Raw genomic sequence first — 20,027 nt, forward strand, 5'->3', positions numbered from 1 at the left:
TTAAAAAGATTTTTTACGGGCACCTGGATGGTCCAGTTGGTTAAGTGTCTGACTTTGGCTCAGGTCATGATCTCACAGTTTGTGGGTTCAAGTCCCATGTCGTGTTCTGTGCTGACAGTTCGGAGCCTGGAGCCTGCTTTGGATTCTGTGTCTCCCTCTCTCTCTGTCCCTCACCTGCTTGTACTCTCTTTCTCTCTCTCAAAAATAAATCAAAAATATTTTAAAAAAATTCAAATAGCTTTTTTTAATGGCAAATGCATTTTTCTGGTCTGTAATTCAAGATTATTGACAAATTAGAATGAAAGCTGAAAAATATATTTGAATTAAAAATAACAAATTTAAAAGTGGAGAGATTTTGGGGCACCTGGGTGGTTCAGTCGATTAAGTGACCAACTTCAGCTTAGGTCATGATCTCACGGTTTGTGAGTTGGAGCTTTGTGTCGGGCTTTGTGCTGACAGCTCAGAGGCTGGTGCCTGCTTCGGATTCTGTGTCTCCCTCTCTCTCTGCCCCTCCCATGCTCATGCTCTGTCTCTATCTCTCAATAATAAGTAAATGTTAAAAAAATTTTTTTAAAGTAGAGACATTTAAGATATAACCTGGTATTTTCTTTCTAACTTATAAAATGAAAGGTAATGGAAAACCAAGAAATGTTACTATATCAAGGGTTTAAACACTCTATTTCAGGACACATTTTAAAACTTATATTGGTCACAAGCTCCTTGATAATAATTTTAAACAAGTTAAAAAAAACAAGAGGAGTAAATTTAGACTTAAGCGAGCCTAATGGAAATTTTCACCACTGGTCAAGTGCTACAAAGTCTGTTTGACATTAAAAAAATTTATTTGAGATTTAGTTTCAAAAGGATGACTTTTCATTCTTAATCAATTGCATTTGTATTTAGCCTCCCTACATTTCTATTGGGAAAATTTCCAAGAAATTACAGAGGGTTCAAATGCAATGAATAAATATTTGATCATCCTGGGTTGACATAAGTTAAGCTGTAACTCAGAAATATTGTTGAATTGAATAAAGATGTCTTGACATATTTCCATTCAAATCTATCCTGATTCCGGATGAGACATATTACACTGATGAATGCTTGGACAACCACAGAAGAGCAGAATCCATGATTTCAACTAGTTTCTGTCGGTGAACACACATCACTTCTCCCAGGCACTGAGAATCCTGGTAAGTGCTATGCTGTGAGGTTACTCTATGGATCCGTGATTTCCCTCAGAGTTGAAGAATCTATGTGGAGATTACTTTTAAAGGTAAGACACCAAATTCCCATCTTTGAAAGAAAGTTGTGCCAAATATTCAATCCTTCTACTGTGCAAAATTACTTTCCCTTATATTTTTCTTAGAATGATCCTACTCAATGAAAACTAAATCTTATACTTAATGATATTATTACATATATTATGATCTTATTACTTATCAGGTAACATATGTACACACAAACATGCATTATATCTTTCTCTATAAGAAAGTTCTAATAAGTTTTATAACAAAGCATCCTGCAAGTCTTTTTAAAAATTGCATAATAATAATTAAGAGCAGCTACATGTGTATAAGTATCATCTATTTTTCTATGTCTATTTATCTTCATATACTCCAAAATAGCTAATCTTAGAGATTTGTTAAATCAATATATATATAGAATTTGATAACAGAGATTTGTTGACATTCAGGTAAACCCTATTGTTTTTAAACAATAAAAATGTAATGGTATTTATATATTTGTTAATCAATAATCATAGTCAAAATAAGCAAAATAAAGTGTTTTCTGAAAATTTATACTTCTTAAATCTATCTCCTAGTAAATTTTATATAATGCATTAGTTACCATGCTTTCAAAGCCAAACATTTTTAAATAGTTTTATTTAGAGGGTTGTATATGTGTGTGTGTGTGTGTGTGTGTATGTGTGTTTTAAAGTTTTTCTTCAGACAAAACAAGCCTAACATATGAATTAAGGATTAATAAACTGTTAATACGTAGGGGGTAATATGCCCATATTCTTGTTATATGCTGATGTGCACATATGTGTTGTTGTTCATGGAGTCTGAGAAAAGCAGAAGGGTTTTGGTATTATATGTGTAATGTCATCCACAGAACCTAGCTACCTAAATGATCTTAACCTGGTTTCCCGGATGGTTTGGGAAAGAAGAAAGAGAATGAACCTACCACAGACAATTTGGCAAGAGGTGATTGATAGATTTATATTAATTATAGTTATCACCTATGGAGGCCTTTCTATATGGCCAGCATCATAACTAAGTGCTGCATTTGTATTACCTTCTATAATCCTAAAAAATATTTTGACATTGACCAAACTATTTATATGGCAAAGATGTAGAAACTGTTCTAAATCTGATAGCGAGTAGTAAATGACAGAACGAGGGTTTAAGCCCAGGCAAGCTTTCTTCACAGGCAGTGCTTCCTGCATGACCCTGCTTCCCATAAGCTGTAATTCTACTTTTGAGGGATCCTGGCTGAAATTGTCAATAGAGTCTGAATCTTAAAAGTTGAGGCCTATAGTTTCAAAGTGGGTCTCCATTATAGCATTTCATCTTCTGAAATCAACTTCAAAATAAATTATAGTCATTCCTTTTCTCTTCTATATTTGTTATCTGTACTCGATATCCTAGTTTTCAATACTTACCATATGTCAAAATTTTATTTTAAATTCTACTCTCTAAGTATATCATACTTGCATTTGATTGTAAGTATTATTATAAGGATAATTTATTTTCCTTTCATAAAGGAATAGATCTGCAAATATTAAGGCATTAGTAGTAGTAAGTCCTTGGATCACAATTAATGAATCACTGTAATCTTTTATTAAAATTGTATCACCAATAATTAACAGGTCATAAATTTTCTTATCATGATACTGGAATTATGCTATAGGTTACAATCTAAAGCCTTACTTAAAGTCAGATTAACTCTATACTTATTTATTCTTAAAGCAACCATCTTATTTTTGTCAAAGGATAAGTATCAAGAGATCAGTGACTATAAAACAACGATTAATGCCTCTACTGAAAATTTTCTGACATATTTGTCTACTAATAAACTGAAATTCAAAGTCCAAAACACATTTAAAAAACCATTCTTCTCCACATGGTATTCCATTATGAAACTGCAGCAATGAACATAACATTAGTTGAACAAACATAACACTATAATCAAGCATCTGCTTGTCTTCCTGCATTGCATATACAACAGAGATTTGTTATAGTTTTTTTTTAGTATTCTCAATAGGTTTCTGTGTTTATAAAGGTCCAGAAATTATCTTCAGAACTTATCTTCCATATGGCATCAGGAAATGTGGTATAAGAACCTTTTTGACACAAAGGATACACAATTCTTTTATTTCAAAAAATTGCCTTCAATACAAAACTATCAAACAAGGGTTAAGAGCACCTCAATTTCTGTTCAATCTCATCAAAATCGATTTAGTTGTCTGTATATGTCAACTTTAATTCTCAAAAATACAAAGGCCAGCACATTTCTTTCCTCATTTTCTAAATTTTAAACACAATTTAATTGTATTTTTAATAGTAAATTATTTCAGACTTAGGATGTGTTCTTGTTTAACAGAGTGCCAACAGCATGATGTTACTGAATAAACATGACCCAAATTTTGGTTTTTAAATTCACAAAAGAGAAATAAAATAGAGATATCCCCTTTGCCGGATAATTCTTGTGTAGATAAACGACCTGGTTAGTTAAGTTTAAAAAATCTCATGGAAATTATATATTTGGGCATTCTTTGGAAAGATTTGCCAAACTGCGCAATTTGTTTTAATACTTATCTGCAATCTATCTTTATTGTGCAAGCACAACCTCAGTCAATACTTGTTAAATAAGCGTATATATAAGACATATTAAAGACACTAAAAACGTAACCACCTTCATTCTATTTTAACTTCCTTTTTTAAAATGTTTTATTTATTTCTGAGAGAGAGAGAGAGAGAGATTGAGAGAGACAGCGTGAACAGAGGAGGGTCAGAGAGAGGGAGACACAGAATCCGAAGACAGGCTCCGGGCTCTGAGCTAGCTGTCAGCACAGAACCCAACAAGGGGCTCAAAACCACAAACCGTGAGATCATGACCTGAGCCAAAGTCAGACACTTTACTGACTGAGCCACCCAGGGGCCCCTATTTTAACTTCTTAAAAACTGCATTCTAAAATTTATGGAATAATATCAGTAACAACATTTATGTTTTAATGGGCTCATGTGCACATGTGCTCTTATTTTTGACTATAAATATAGCTTTTAAAATATTAGAAAATATAAGTTGATGCAGTTAACTTGTACATAATATCACTTCTAAATAACTTAAAGGGCTCCACCTTCAAAATAGTCAACCAACTAAATACAATGTCAATTACATAAAACCTACTTGTTATGCAATACAGGGAGATTATTCAGACACCACACCAGCAAAAAATAGTTTCTTCATCCTATGGGTAGCAAAGTGATTAACTTGCTAGTTTAATGTGAAGGAATATATATGGTTCCAAGTATGTATGGTTTCTTAAATCTAGTCAAGACACATTGCCAGATATTTCAATTAATGTGTAGCAAGGTCACAAAATCAATTTCTTATCAGCCAAAAACACTCATATAGTAAATTTTATTTTCAAACCATAATCTCTAAATTAAATCTGTGTACCTAAAAAATACAGTACAGAAACTCAGTCATTGGGTTTTCTCCCTGATAGCATTTTCACAAATGGCACAAGGCTTTGTATGCTATATATAGCCTACACTGTTCGGTTAGATTCTAATCTTCCTAGAGAATGTCATTATCTCTTTCCATGGCAAATAAAGGACCAAAGTGTTAATTTCCTCCTTAAAATAAGAACTAGGTTTGAACAGTTCTGACATTCTATCTTCCAGAAATTTATTTGGGAACTTTTAAACAATTTTAAAGAGAATCTCTGAAACTGTATACTAATCCAGACTTCTTGGTGATAGAAATTAATTATCTAAAAATATAAAATTATGGGGAAAATCATGTTAATATAGAAAATAGTGGCACTTTGCAGTAAACCATATAAAGGGACTTTGTAGGAATTGCACTTGTCTGACCAATGACACTTAAGATAATCACATTTTTAATGTAAGCTCTTTGACTTGAATATAAAATACCATCATCTGTTACATTCAGGTTAAAGTTCTTTCTTTATATCCCAATTTCTTTAAACAGATTCTTTTTTCTCCTAATATCCTCATCCTTACCTTACTCACAACTACACATGAGACTATAGTAATTTAAGTGTTAGTACCTTTTATCTATATTGAGTGCCAAGGATCCAAAATAGTTGAAGGAACTGAAATACCTCAATAGCCTTGCCTTAATATTTTAATATTCAGAAAATTACAATATCTATGCCAGATAAATGTGCTGTGTTCAATGTTTTTTTAACACTGCAAATGTTTGAGACATTTATATAAATGCTATATACACTATACAGCAGTGTTCTCTCTTACAGCTTACTAACAAATTACACAAATCTATTGTAAATTCAAATCCTTGGGACCAAGATGATGTTTGATGGTTGATAAAATACAGGATATAAAATTGTACCTCAAGGAAGACAGGAAATAGAAAATTATCTGTGATAATACATTTAGAGTTGTTCAAATCATTTTCCCACAGCCTTCTAAACATCTAATCTTTTTAGTTGATTCCAGCACTGCCAAATGGAATGAGAAAGAATCTTTTCTAGGGCAAGAAAGTGGGTATGTCTTGGGAAGGGTTAAAATATATTTTAAAAAACACATTTTTGTAGATGGAGACAATATTCTTGATACTTTATATTTAGAAATATCAACATTTTAATGAAATGATTTAAAGTTACAGAGAGTTAAGACCATTTCCATTTCATGTGATCCTTTTATTCTATTTTAATAAAATTTAGAGTCTGATAAAAAACAAAATGAAATAGCAGTGCTTCCCTTTACATACATTAATGCAAATAAAATAAAACTTCATCTCAAATAGTTAACTAAAAAATAAATACAGTTTCATGTAAAGTTGAATTTACAAAGTCCAGTTTATTTGAAGGAGCAATAAATGAGGCAGGTGTTCAATGACACATAAACTAAAATTCTTTTTTTGCAGTTTAAGAAAGAACTATCAAAGTACTATTATGATTAAAAGTAAAAATATTTTTTAAGTGCCAGTATTTTCACACTTCCTAGGATTTTCATAAAAAAAGCCATTTTTGATACATAAGACACAGAAGGAAATATCACAGTCAACAAAAGTAACTCCTGGGACTCTAAAGATGACAACCTGGGGGCCTCAAGACTAGGGGACCGTCATTAAGGATTAGTGCCAATACTGCAAATGACCTTGCCTAACATATGAAGCTTCCTAATTCATGAAAATTCTCAAAAGTGCAATAACTAAGTTAGTGAACATTCAGTCTTGTATAGATGATCCTCAAAATGAGCTAAGAAAACAAAGATATTACTGAAAAACGTATGTGATGCTCACTGATCATGCAAATTTTCCATATGGCTATACTGGACACTATAGATAGCAAAATATTTGTGATGGGATCATACCTAAGACAACCTTGCTATATTGGCCTATTACAATGCATAAAATTCAATGAAATCTGAGTGCTGATTTATGCAAGTAGAGATAGCATCCATTGCAATAACTGAATACATCCAGCATAGGCAAGGAATAATAAAAATAGTGCGTCGACTTGTGAGAATAGCCCTTGAGAAACAGTCCATGGTATTGGATGCAAGGGATTTTGGTGATTTCCAAGGGTACAATCAAGAATAAGAACTAGCACTGTCCCCAAGCAGCCATCACTGTCCCCAAACAGCCATTCCCTCAGGGACTATTAAAAAGCAGATAGACCTCATCCAAACTTACTCCATATTATGTATTAATACAAATATAAAAAGGAATTATGAAGAGAATATGACAAAATAAGTAATTATTCTTAATAGGTAGAAATGAAAAGATCTGGCAAAGAGAGTGACATGTACTATGTTTTATACAATGAGTATCAGCTTATAATATTTCTGACATGTAAAGTGCCCAATATTTCCTCTGAGCACGCACACAATTGATTATCCCGTCCTGTTTACTGGGCCTGACACAAAGGTATTTTGATGCCTATACATACAGGTAAGCCTCAGAAGGGAGAAATTTGGTCCAGATTTCCAATTGAGAGGACTGCTCCTCTGGTCAATTCCACTCTCCCCACCCCTGGCTCATCACATATTCATAAACACACAATCATCAATGTACTTTTGAAATTGCAACACAAGGACAAGTTCCATTTGTAGCATTTTGCTCCAGATGTTAGGTAAATGGTGATTATAAAAGCACATGAATCACAACCCTCTTACGCAGAAGATGGAAATGCACACCATCTTATTCAAAGGAAGGTACTCTCAATAACAGATAAAAGTAGCTAAACCTCTCTCATCCGAAATCAAATATAAAAACCAAGATTTCACAGCACTCTTGTTTGTGTTTAATGGTTCAAATGACTCCAATACAGTACTTATCCTTCTGGTTGCATTATATTTAATAGCTTACCTTTCAGCACTGCAATAAAGCAGTGCCCACTGAAGGCTGGTCCAGAAATTCCTTCCAAGGGGGGAAGCCACCAGAGAAAACATGGAAAATAAGCTTCACGTATATGCCAATCTCCACTCATTTGTAGTGCCTGCCTTGAGAAGAACTTTGAGGTCACATCCTGGCTCAGCAGGAAAGAGTATCAGGTTGTGTCATGGCCATGAGTCAGAGGGAATGGAGCAGAAAGCATAGATGAAAGCACTGCTAGCCTTGGTCAAGCCAACTCCAGAGAACAGAGTTTAAAAAAAAAAGCAGAGGGTTACTATGAAAAGTACACGGAGTTCAGAGTCAAGAGACCAAAATCTATATCTGTTTCACTTTCAGGTTTCAAATGAAGCCCCAATCCAGGCTTGGATTGAACTAGAAATTAACTACAGTTCAAATACATGTCTCACAATAATAGACTCAAATAATTTTAAAACCGGAATAGACACTGAGAGATACTAGTGAAACCTTCTCATTTCACAGAGAAACAGGATCAGATGCACTTTGTGACTTATCATGAGAATCCCAGTTGAACAGGACTAGAGTATTTAAAACAAGTTTGGAAATCCTGGCACAGCAATATTAGAATTTATTTCAGAGAATCTAGTTACTAGGTTATGGCATACTAGGAAGGCTCCAATATATAGGGCTGGGTCTTAGCTACTGCAATATGAGGATATAATGGATGAATCTAACAATGGGAACTTGAAAAATAAGATTTTGATTTAGAAATTACTTTTTTGGGGGGTGTGCCTGGGTGGCTCAGTCAGTTAAGCGTCTGACTCTTGAGATCAGCTCCCGTTCATGATCTCATAGTTGCAGGATCAAGCCCTGTGTGACCTTTGGGGTGTGGAGCCTGCTTGGGATTCTTTCTCTCTCTCTTTTCTCTCTGCCCCTCCCCTATTTGTTTTCTCTCTCTCTCTCTCTCTCTCCCAATAAAGAAACTTAAAAAAGAAATTAGTTTTAAGATAATGATTAATATTGCAGGGCTTCTAAAATATACTCTCCCTCTTTTTCTTGGGTTAGAATTAGTCTCAGAATAGGGATAAAATGAGGTAGGGGTTAAATAAAAGTAAACAAACATAGAAATGAGGCTTTGGCTCATTAAGGGTCATTGACTCAAGAGGGATTGACAAAATCTTTTCCTGTAATAGGCATCTACATTTTTAGGCTGCTTGGCATATTCCCTCTCCTGATGGCCGCAGCCACTCTAAAGTCCTTTCTCTCCCTCTGTCCTGATGATCTGAACAGGTTCTCACCCTAGGCTCCAGGAATGGAGTAGCCTGATAGTAAGTCCGCCAGTATTTCCATTATTATTTAAGGACATGAAGGTAACAACTTGAACGTATAAATAATGTGACAGGTTATGAAGTAAACGATACTCCTCTTTTATAGCAGGATATCAATCAATAGGCATTGAAGCATAAGCTGAGAAGTGAAGGCACAAACGCATTTTGTAGAAGATGGGTTGAAATTAGAGGGCTCTTTTAATTGATGACTTATCCTTTCTTTAGTAAGACTTCTATTACATGGATGTTAGGTTCTCTATGTCTGGTCCTGTTTCTCCGTTTGTTCTCATAATTTTCATCTGAACTTTTAGTTCTGCAATTCCTGGGATATTATTTTTTAGCCCTTCTACAGCATATCATCAACTCAGCTTGGGACTAATATTGATTAAATGATAAATGTATTTTATTGGAGGAGAAAAATACATTAGGTGTGTCTGGCAGGAACCATTAAAAGTATTAGCTGGTGAATTCAGGAAATCACTTGGGAAAACAGACAATATAGTGAGACTGCATAGGGGCTCCATTGCCATATTAATGACTTTTTAATGAGAAAACCACAGATAAATCAGGAATTATGATCAGAAAACATGATGGCTACCTTGTTTCACTTTGAGATGGAGCATGGAAAGAATTTGGGAGTGGTTTTGGCACAGATGAAGGAACAGATCACGAAAGGGTGAAACTGTGTTATAAAAAGGATGATTGGGCCGAGCTGACTGGCCCAAAATATCTTGATTTCTTGAGTCCTGATGTATCTTCCACTGATGTGTTAATAAATTTGACACTTATAACTTGTAATTGTAACCGACAGTTACAGCTTATTGTCTTGATGCCTCTTGCTACAAAATGAGAGAAGCAACAGGGGAAAAAGGCAGGAGGAACTGAACAGTACAAAGGTTTGAAGATATATTGAGGAAGGAAGTATTTTGTGGTGTGAGAGTTTTTCTGTACATAGAAGCCTATTTTAGTTGTTTTTGTTCGTTTGTTTGAATGCAAACATTTCCAGCATCTCTTTGATGATATAAGCTAGACTCTTCCCTTCAACCTCTTTTCTTTTCCTAACAGTATCATTTTCCAAGCCAACTCTTCTATCTATTCATCTTTGTGTTTGCATTGTTGGCTTTTCTCTAATGACTGCTTATCCGTAAATGATCCTCGTGTTTTCAGTTAAAGAACGACTTTGGTTATCTCAAGTAGTTTGGCCCGGGTTTTGCCTGCCAGCCATTACAACCTCTTTAGTGCAAGACAGTTCAGAATTCCCAGTACCTGTGGGTGGAGCAGCAGAGGAATTTCCAAGCATTATTTCTGGTGGCATAGATGGGGGGTAGGCAGAAAGGTGACATCAATTTTTACTCTCAACAATTCCTTTCAGGCAGATGCCAGTTTCCTTTAAGAGTTCTTTTCTTGGCTTTATTTGGGATCAAACGCCAATGGGGAATAAGGAACCTGGGCAGGGTAACCTTTGGAAAATCACATCTAAACCAGTCACCTAGAATGCCATTTCCTTTCTGGGAAGGGGATAGGATATCACCACAAGGAAAAGCTGTCATTTTTGTGGAAGCTTTCTGATTCTGCTCTGAAAAGTTCACTCTTAATTTGTAGAATTCCTATGCCCATCCCCCTCACCCCAATCTCACTAGTTTTATTGTCAATACACTGGGTTTTAAGGAGGTGGATGAGCAGGAGCTATAAACAACTGTATCTGATCTATGGCTTCCATCAGGATATTGAAGCTTGTAAATGGGTTTAACTTCCTTGCACTTACTCCTAAGGTATCTTAAATTCGTGCTCCTCATATTTTTTTGTTTGTAACCAATTGCTTTGATACTGTAGTGGGTAAAAAAACAGATTCAAGGTGGGGAGTGACACTAAAATAATTCATTTATGTCTGAATGAGATTCAGTTTCTTATTTGCAGACTTACTACACAGACTGCTTGAGAATTATATAAAGCAATAGTTTGAATGCGTTTTCACTGGAAAATTATTTAATCTATAAATTGAGGATAATACTAGCCCTCATTTCAGAGAGTTGTTATGAGGATTAAATTTATAAATTCATGTAAAGTGCTTAGAGCAGCGTTTAGCTCACAGAAAGCACTAAAATCAACATCAATATTATTACTCTTTTTGTACATAAACTGTAAATATGGAAGTTACTTACTTAAGCATGAAAAAAGTCTAAATAAGGAAAGAGAAATAATGGAAAAGTCAGAAGACTGGATACTGGATAATTTGCTTCTGAAATCAGCAGGAGTCGGCTGTGAAGTATGCTGATGTCCTATAGAACTGGGGCTATAGATAACTGACATGCCCCAGAACAAAGGAAGCATCAATTTAGTAACATAAAGTTTGCAATCCTAAAATGCTGACAAAAGATCAGAGCTATAATAAACAAAGCAGAAAAATTGGAACTCAGTGAGTTACTTTGTGGTATTGAAAGTGCTACCTCTATGATCCTTTTGGTCTTATTTCTACTCATAGTTTTCTTGAAAGGCACAGAGGATTAAAATGTATAGAAATTCCACATTTAGAGCACAATCCATTTAATTTTAATTTCCTAGCAGTTCCTAAAGCTATGGCTGAACAGAGAATAGAAGATGTACAGTTGCCACATTCGCTTTGTGTGCAAAATGAACACTAATTCTAGAAAAACAATATCCATTTTTATTGATGCCTTATCATCAGCACATATACACACACATATACACACATACACACCTTATACATAGATATATACATACTTTGTGGCTGATGTTTTAGCAATATAAAACAAAAATGGCAATCTTCACTGAGAAAAAAAGAATCAGCACTTTAATAATGTCAAATCAGATGGTAAGTCTTATTTAGAACTTATTTAAAACAGAATTTTGAACAACTCTGTGACTGTTGAAATTAAATCTCAGAAGCAATGTGTTTATTTCTGATTCTCTATGCTGATATTACTTTTCTGATTCTAAATATGTAATAGATCCACCTAGATAATACTGATTTAAAATGATTACAGGGTGCCTGGGTGGCTCAGTCAGTTAAGTGTCTACCTCTTGATTTCAGCTCAGGTCATGAGCTCATGGTTCATGGGATCAAGCCCTGCATCAAGCTCTGCATGGTCAGTGATGAACCTTCTTAGGATTCTCTCTCTTTCTCCCTGCCCCTCTCCCACTCATGCACATGTGCTCTTTCTCTCACTCAAAAATAAATAAATAAATAAAAGATTAAAATGATTACAAGTAAATAAGACTTTTACATGAAGAACACTTTTCATGATATTTCATTATATATTACTTGGAAAAACCCAAAATCATATGTTCATATTAAACCCTCTGGTAAGATCTCAAAATATTTCTTAGTTTGTTATCTCATTAATTCTTGTAATTATCCTGTGCAATAAACATGATACAGGATGATTTTTTAAAAATGATTTCTGACAGTCTGCAAAAATGACATTGTCAAGTCAGATCAGATTAAGTGCTTATTTATCAAATCGTGCAGCTCGGCAACAAAACTCAAATGGCACAAGTAGCAGCCAGGACCAGCACTTTCTTTTATTTGTCCCTGCCTTTGTTTTCTTCCCTCTCCCTCTTTCTCTCCTTCTCACTGCAGTCCTTAGAAGTAGGTGTCTCCTGATTTATATGTAATGCTCAAAGAATATTTGAACAACTAATTGGAGGTGCTAGATGGAAGAAAGTTAGATAACTCTCAGATTCATCTCCCTACATATGTGATATGTTAATAAAAAGTCTTGAGGAAGTATATATTTTATATTTTGGTAAAACAAATGCATTTTACATACTCCAGATGATCTTCTTAGATACATGAATACCAATACAAACTTGAAAAAGTAGGAAATCTGATGTACTTCTAGATAGTCATGTATCAGATGTATTTAAAGTGAGGTACATATTTCCTTGGGATTTCTTGTACTGAATGGAAATGTAACCTATTTAAGAAACAACAGTCTAAATTAACCCAAGGCTTACATTCCAGGATGCGTGATTTCCATGAACGTCCTCCAAATAAATAAAGTGCCTTTGCCAATTCCAGAAATCCTTTTCCTTGTACTAGAAGTATGACCTCTTTCGTGTATTGGCAATAAGGGCTACACAATAGAAAGAACAAACTCTACCATAATAATTAGGTGGCATTTCCTCAAAAATATCCACTCCATAAGATGGGAAATTCCTTCAACATATAAGAAGAAAAAAATAAAAGAATACACTATTATAAAACTTCCCCTAAGCTAATATTCTGTTTTAATTTTTAAAAAATGTTTATGTATTTATTTTGAGAGGAAGAGCACACGTGTGCATGCATGTGAGTTGGGGATGGGTGGAGAGAGAGGGGAGAGAATCCCAAGCAAGTTCCTCGCCGTCAGATGTGGGGATTGATCTCACAAAACCTGAGGTCATGACCTGAGCTAAAATCAAGAGACAGATGTCTAAATGACAGGGCCACCCAAGTGCCCCACTAAAATTCAATTTTTTTTTTTTAAGGTTTTTTTAATTTATTTCTAGAGAGAGAGAGAGCGTGAGCAGGGGAGGGTCAGAGAGAGAGGGAGTCACAGACTGAAACAGGCTCCAGGCTCTGAGCTGGCAGTCAGCACAGAGCCCGACGCAGGGCTCGAACCCACGAACCGTGAGATCATGACCTAAGCGAAAGTCGGACGCTTAACCGACTAAGCCACCCAGGCGCCCCTAAAATTCAATTTTTAAAAGGAGAAGGAAAAAAAGGGCTTGCATTATTTAAGTTTTGCTGTTCACATGTCTATTGTGGAAATTACCAAACTGTCATTTTTTTAAATACTCCAAACTGCAGTTATTTTTTGTAGGACATAATTTAGATAATATATCTGTGGTAACTGATGAAACATGATGTACAAACACACACACACATCTTGTATGCTCTGCATCTGTTCTGATGACATTCGGTTTGCCCATTTGGATGAGCATCTTCTTCATTACTAAAAATCAAACTATTATGGAAAAAAATTATATGTCCTTGGTGCTTATATTTTAGCCTGGGCAGAATGATGCTAGCAGATTATGTTAATGAATATTTCTCCCACATTCTGAATGCACAGACCATTTCTTCTTCCAAACTCTTAGATAACTATTGTGACATTGTTCTCTCTACATTTACCAATGTCACAGTGCTCTCTAGTTTATTATGATATCCTTCCAGTTGAATTTTACAAGCACATATATGGTTATTGGATAATGAAGAAAACTGTTTTTTAGGCATAGAGTATGTCTCCCTGAGTGCAGGCACTGAGACTTCATTATTTCTTATAAAGTGCTCATGATGTTGTTCATAATAGGCATGTCCCAAGCTATGAAAGCTCTTTATACATGCATACAAGCTGTGAATTTCATTCTTCCTGACCTTTCCTATCTTTATCTGAGGCAACTGTTTTTCTCTTACCCATTCTGACTCCATGAAATTTCCCAAAACACCACACCACTTAATGAGTTCAGATGCGAGTAGGGAGATGGTTTACTACCCCTCTCCCGACTCCCACAACCGAACGGGCAGAGCACTGCATCCTTCCCCTTGTTCTTGCTTCCTACTTCTCCCAGCTCAGTTTATTTCAAATCAAGCAATATCATGTTTTGTACATACACAAAGATTCTTTCAACCTTTCCAACACTTCTTAAACTTTCTAATTACCGAAGGGAGATGGGATGTCTCACTTTTTAGATTTATAACTGTGTTCCAGAGAGTAACCAATACTGTGCTGAGAAGCGTAAGATATAGCAACAATATTTGTTTAAAAGACTAAAATAATACTAAATTTTAGGAAAATATCAACAATTTCAAAAGCCTTTAAATGTGTCCCCAAATTTCTACCCAATATTTCTCCATCTTCTGCCTTAAAATACACTCATTATCAGCATAAGGATTAAGTGTGTAAATAAATTCCTCAGTAAAGTTGTTGAAAATAATAAATAATTCCTATTCAAATGATTCTGTTTTACCTATTTGATTTAAAAAGCTGTACTACACTAATCTAACTATGTCAGCTGATTAGTAATACTAGTGACGTTTTTGGTAATCTAGAGAAGGTTGAGATCCCCAGGGTTTGAGTCCTAGCTTTGTAACTTTAGCCTTGGGACACTGAGAAACTCACTTAAACTTGAGAATCCTGCTTCTCTCATATGCAAAAAGCTATAGCATTGAATTTAACAGAACTAGTTATAACCAGTCAAAATGGTGTTTGCAAATAAAAGACAGCATCCATGCATTTTATTTCAAAAGCTTATGAAAATCAAGATATATTGGATAGAAGTGCCATAAACTATAAAATCTGTACAAAGAACTATTGGCTTTTTTTCTTCTTTCCTTTCCTTTCCTTTCCTTTCCTTTCCTTTCCTTTCCTTTCCTTTCCTTTCCTTTCCTTTCCTTTCCTTTCCTTTCCTTTCCTTTCCTTTCCTTTCATTTTTTTGATAGAGAACAAGCAGAAGCAGGGAACCCAACTCAGGGCTCAATCCCATGACCCTGGGATCTTGATCTGAGCTGAAACCAAGCGTCAGAGGCTTAACCAACTGAGCCATTCAGGCATCCCAGCACTACTGTTTTCATAGGTTGGGTTGACCTTTGCTATTTTATTCTTATTCTACCAAATGGGGTCATCTTTCTAATATACACTATTTACATTGCAACTCAGCTACTTAATACTTGCCAATGGCTCTTTTCTGTTAAGAGAAAAAAATCCATATCTTGACACCCTATCTTAATTCCCACTGACCCCCTCAGTTAATATGCCCTGTGATATACATCCAGCATGAAATACTTGGGGGTCCCTAAAACATACCACCACATGTTCAACTTCTAGGCCTTTGTTACTCTGATTCATTTTGCTTGGCTTTGTCACTTAATAAAACCTATTTATTCTACAATTCTCAGCTTAAATGAAGAAGATATTTATTCTCCAAACCTGGAAAGCTACCCTGCAGTTGATTACACGTCTCAAATTTACCTGTCTTTACATATTTTATAACATTGCATCAAGTCGTTAATACAGTTCTTAAGCTGTCCCTAGATATCCTGGAAATCTAGGCCAATTTCTTACTTGTTATTTTAATCCCAGGGCATAGCGGTATCTGTTAAATAAAGGCCTTATGTCAAACATAGTGAGAAGAGTACAGGCTCTGGAAATAGACTTAGGTTCAAATCTCAGCTCTATCAACTTATTGTTGTATCACTTGTGATATTCACTTAACTTTTCTAAGACTCTATTTCTTTATAGATAAAATGAGAATAATAATAGATGAAGGTGTTGTGCTAATTAATATCTTAGATATTAGCTATCTTGATGTGATGGTGATAATGATAATGATGATGATGAAAATATTCAATAAATATTCATTCGATAAAAGGATAATTAAATGAAATAAAGTTACTACTATTAAAACTTGTTTCTATGGGACCAGGTTATCCAAATTTTAAATGAGTTGTTCAAGACTAACTCTTGGAAGAGAGTACATTTAGTGAGGTCTGGTTATTATCATAACATTTATTTGATAGGTCTCTGAGGGAACCAAATTGGATGGAGAGGAGGAAGATGATGGTAATGATACAAAAAAAAATCTACTTTTATTTTTCAGGAATTAGGCATCCTCTGTAACCAAAATGCTGTCTGATAATTTCGTATTGACCTAATACCAATTTTAGACAAAGATAGGAAAAGTGGGAAATTTCTTTACAGATGAATAAAGCCAAGTGTTCAAACCCAGTATATAACCTAGACTATTCAGCAGTTGAGAACATAATGTTTCAACTCTAAAAAGCATATTAAATATACTTACTGAAATAAATTTCAAAAATCTATCAGTGAATTAATAAAAGGTACAAACCACTGTTTGAACAGTTTTAGGAAGATATTGTAAACTTCACACAGTGAATATTAAAATAAGTGAATTTATAACATTTTTTTAATAAGGGATTTGTTAAACTCAACTTGAAAAAAAAGTGCCATTACAAATTGTGTTCTGTGTGAAAAGAAATTACAGGCCAAAAAATCTTGAAGCATTCTTTTTTTCAACAGACAGTATTTTCTGCCCTTCAGCTGGCTATCGACTGAGTCAGCGTGGGGAAAAAAAAAAAAAGAAAAAAAACAACAACAAGTGCATTCTATAATGGAAGATGTGTTTTAAAAAAATCATTAAAAAGATGATTATGATCTGGTTAGCTGCTGAAGGTCCAAATTGTGAAAAAATATTGATGTTAATGATGGTAATCATGACACTTGAAAAATACCTAAATAACAAAAAGGCAACACCACTTATGAAGTATCATAGTACAATTTGTAATGATTAGTGAAAAGCACACTAATATATTTGATGCAATATTTTGAAGGTCACTTGACTATCAACTTGCTATAATGCCATTCAATTAAATACACAATAAAAATCTAAGATTATTTATAGAAAGAATTCTGTAGTGCTTGTAGAATAGTATATTACAAATCCTGGCTGTATATACAAGCAGAAACGCCTGATCTAATGCACCATTAAGCAACTGTAGCTTTGCTCTACATTTTTTAAACATTAAACTAATTATGATGTGGTTTGGTCTTACTACTACTGCATATTTAATCTTTTTAAGAGCCTATCAAATTGAATCACGAGATACAACTTGTTTACGCTATAAGCAAACACATGCAATATTAACAATGTACAATATCCTGGCTTAATTAGAAAAAGTCCATGTTATCTTAAATACATTTAGGAGTATAATACCACATAATTCTAATTTGAACTTGTCATTTAATTATATTTTAAAACTAATTTATATGACTTGTAACTGCTTCTCTGCTACACAGAATGTTTCTCCATTGACCCAGTTAAAAGTAGATTCTACTAAAAATGAAAGAGAGAGGAAGGATAGAGTGAGGACTGGGGAAAGGGAAAGAGTGGTGGTTGAAATCACAGACAAGAAAATACTGAAATATGATTTTCAGACAGAGTTCTGTTTATCAAATCAATGAGCTGAACTGCACCCTTCTAGAACCTTGCTCTGGATTGTAGCCTCAAGTTCTATAAATGAGATCTCCATTTTCAGAAAAGAACAAATTTTCAAAATTCTCTCTTTCCAGGGTATCATGCAGGATATACAGGCAAAACCCTTGAATCTCTTATATCATCCTCAAATTTAGGCAGTCAGGTAGTAAAGAAGGTACCCAAAGGCAACACATATCTCTATAGCCTGGAAGTCATGAACTCTCTATTCTTTTGTTCCCAAAAGTATTGACTCTGGTCTCTGCAAATTAGTTTTCCAGCTTAAGTTCAAGGACAATGTTTAATATTACACCAAAAATAAGATATACATGGACTCCTCAAAAACCAATAATCAAGCATAAATTTTCAAGTGGGATGTTCAAACTTGTTTAATTAATTAAGCTTTTTTTTTTTTTAATCAATAGCATGAAATCACACAGCCTAATGTAAAACACTTAATTTCTGGACAAGGGTAAAGCAATCATGTCAGAAGTTAATCTTACCAAAAAATCCAAAAGAGGTAATAAATATTGTTTACCTTCACAAATTGTGACACCATTTCCTGAAAATCCTATGTTGCAGTAACAGGCTTCAATTCCATTCCGTATTTCACATTTTGCATTTGGAAGACAAGGTGTCTTGGTGCAATTCTGAGTGTAGGAACAATTCAGCAAAGTGGAAAAACCCACTACGGAAAATAGAGAAATATACCTTTTCAAAAAAAAAAAAAAGAAAGAAAAAGAAAGAAAGAAAGAAGGAAAGAAAGAAAGAAAAGGAGAGAGAAAAGTCTCTCTCCTGCGTCCGTTGTTGAATTAGACTATAATAAACACAAAAACCCTTCTTCCTTTCCATCTAGATAAATGGATTATGAGAATTTCCCAAGGAAGTATTTAGCGAAATAACAGCACAAGAGCAAGTAAGCAAAAAGATTAGCACTTTCTTCAATCTAAGTATTTATCAAATAAATCTCAACAAAGCTATAATGTAGTAAACAACCCAGCTCTATAAAGGAAACAGTATTCCTAGATCATTGGACTCTTGATTCTGAGGTGAAATAGTTGTAGAGGGAATTGCATGATTGTAAAGCAATTTCTTGCCTCTGGGAATGATTCTGTGCAGAAATAGAGGTGAATTGATAGTCTGGGTCTGGTCAAAGTTTTGTAATTTTTAAGATGAAGAGCAATATATCAGGAGGACAAACGGAATTATTGTTTTTTTCTGTAGTCTAATGTTCTTTTAAATTCTGCCCTTTCCATAGTAAAATTTATGCTACATTTTCTCCCATTAGGAGAATTTAAGCTGAACTCGACATATTAGTCAAAGATTGATCTTCTGGAAACGAACACCATACAAACACGACCAATAAAATGAAGCAGAAAAGAGACCCAGACTTTTTTTCGGAGTTATTGAGAACAAAGTTGGAGATGGTATTCTGTGGGCTGTTAGGAAGCCGGACGGAAAAGCTCGGCCCATCCTTTGTACTGCTGTCCCACGTCTTCTGAAGACACACCTGCTTGAGGATGGACAGTGGGAATCCTGCAAATCAGTGTTCTTAGAACAGTCATCCGAGATACATTGTCCCTCTCTGGTAACAAGAGATTCTTGAGCATTCGATTCTGACTCTCAGCCTCACATAGGGCTGTAGATACTGTCTAAGCCAGAATTAATTCAGCTTCAAAGATGTGATTTATGACCCTTCTGCACAGCATCATCCAAAAGGTTTTTTTTTAACGAACCCGAAGTCTGGGCCGGCAGTCCCCTTAAAATGCCAGGAAGCCTCCCACAAGCGTTACCGGGTTGGATTTCCCAAATTTCTTGAGTGGAGATCAGAAAAAAAAAAAAAGGTCAAAGGAGACTTCGGGGATTGTGCGGACTTTGTGTACAGGAATGAAAAGGTGACTGAGTCCCTGGGCCCTGAATATCGAATTCCAGAGTTGAAAGGCCAAGTAGAAAAACATCCTGAGAAGTGCTGCCGTCCATTCTTCTCGGAACCCTGGCCAAATGCGCTTGGCACGCGCGTCCCACCTGGGAAAAGGGCCCTGCCCGGCAGCGCCCGGCCCTCCGCCACCCCGCTGGGCACTCACCTAGGAGCGGGAGGAGTCTCATTGGCGGCGGCCGCGGTGCTGGCGGTGG

The 20,027-nt window shown here is 35.0% G+C and overlaps 1 protein-coding gene across 3 annotated transcripts in view; it reads right to left on the reverse strand.

The window, feature by feature from the left end:
- Positions 1-20,027, reverse strand: part of ADGRL4 (adhesion G protein-coupled receptor L4) — a 111,337-nt gene extending 91,310 nt beyond the window's left edge. For 2 of the 3 annotated variants that reach the window (XM_077771129.1, XM_077771130.1), the window contains exons 1-2: positions 19,979-20,021; positions 18,433-18,582 (exon numbers count right to left, since the gene is read on the reverse strand). In XM_077771129.1, the coding sequence (XP_077627255.1) occupies positions 18,433-18,582; positions 19,979-20,000 (172 nt within the window). In that variant the 5' untranslated portion in view covers positions 20,001-20,021. Of the gene's footprint in view, positions 1-18,432; positions 18,583-19,978 lie in introns of all 3 variants that reach the window. The other variant, XM_077771131.1, reaches the window with a different exon arrangement.

This window comes from Crocuta crocuta, unplaced genomic scaffold (genome assembly GCF_008692635.1).
Source record: "Crocuta crocuta isolate KB4526 unplaced genomic scaffold, BGI_CrCroc_1.0 scaffold125, whole genome shotgun sequence".
Taxonomy (NCBI): domain Eukaryota; kingdom Metazoa; phylum Chordata; class Mammalia; order Carnivora; family Hyaenidae; genus Crocuta; species Crocuta crocuta.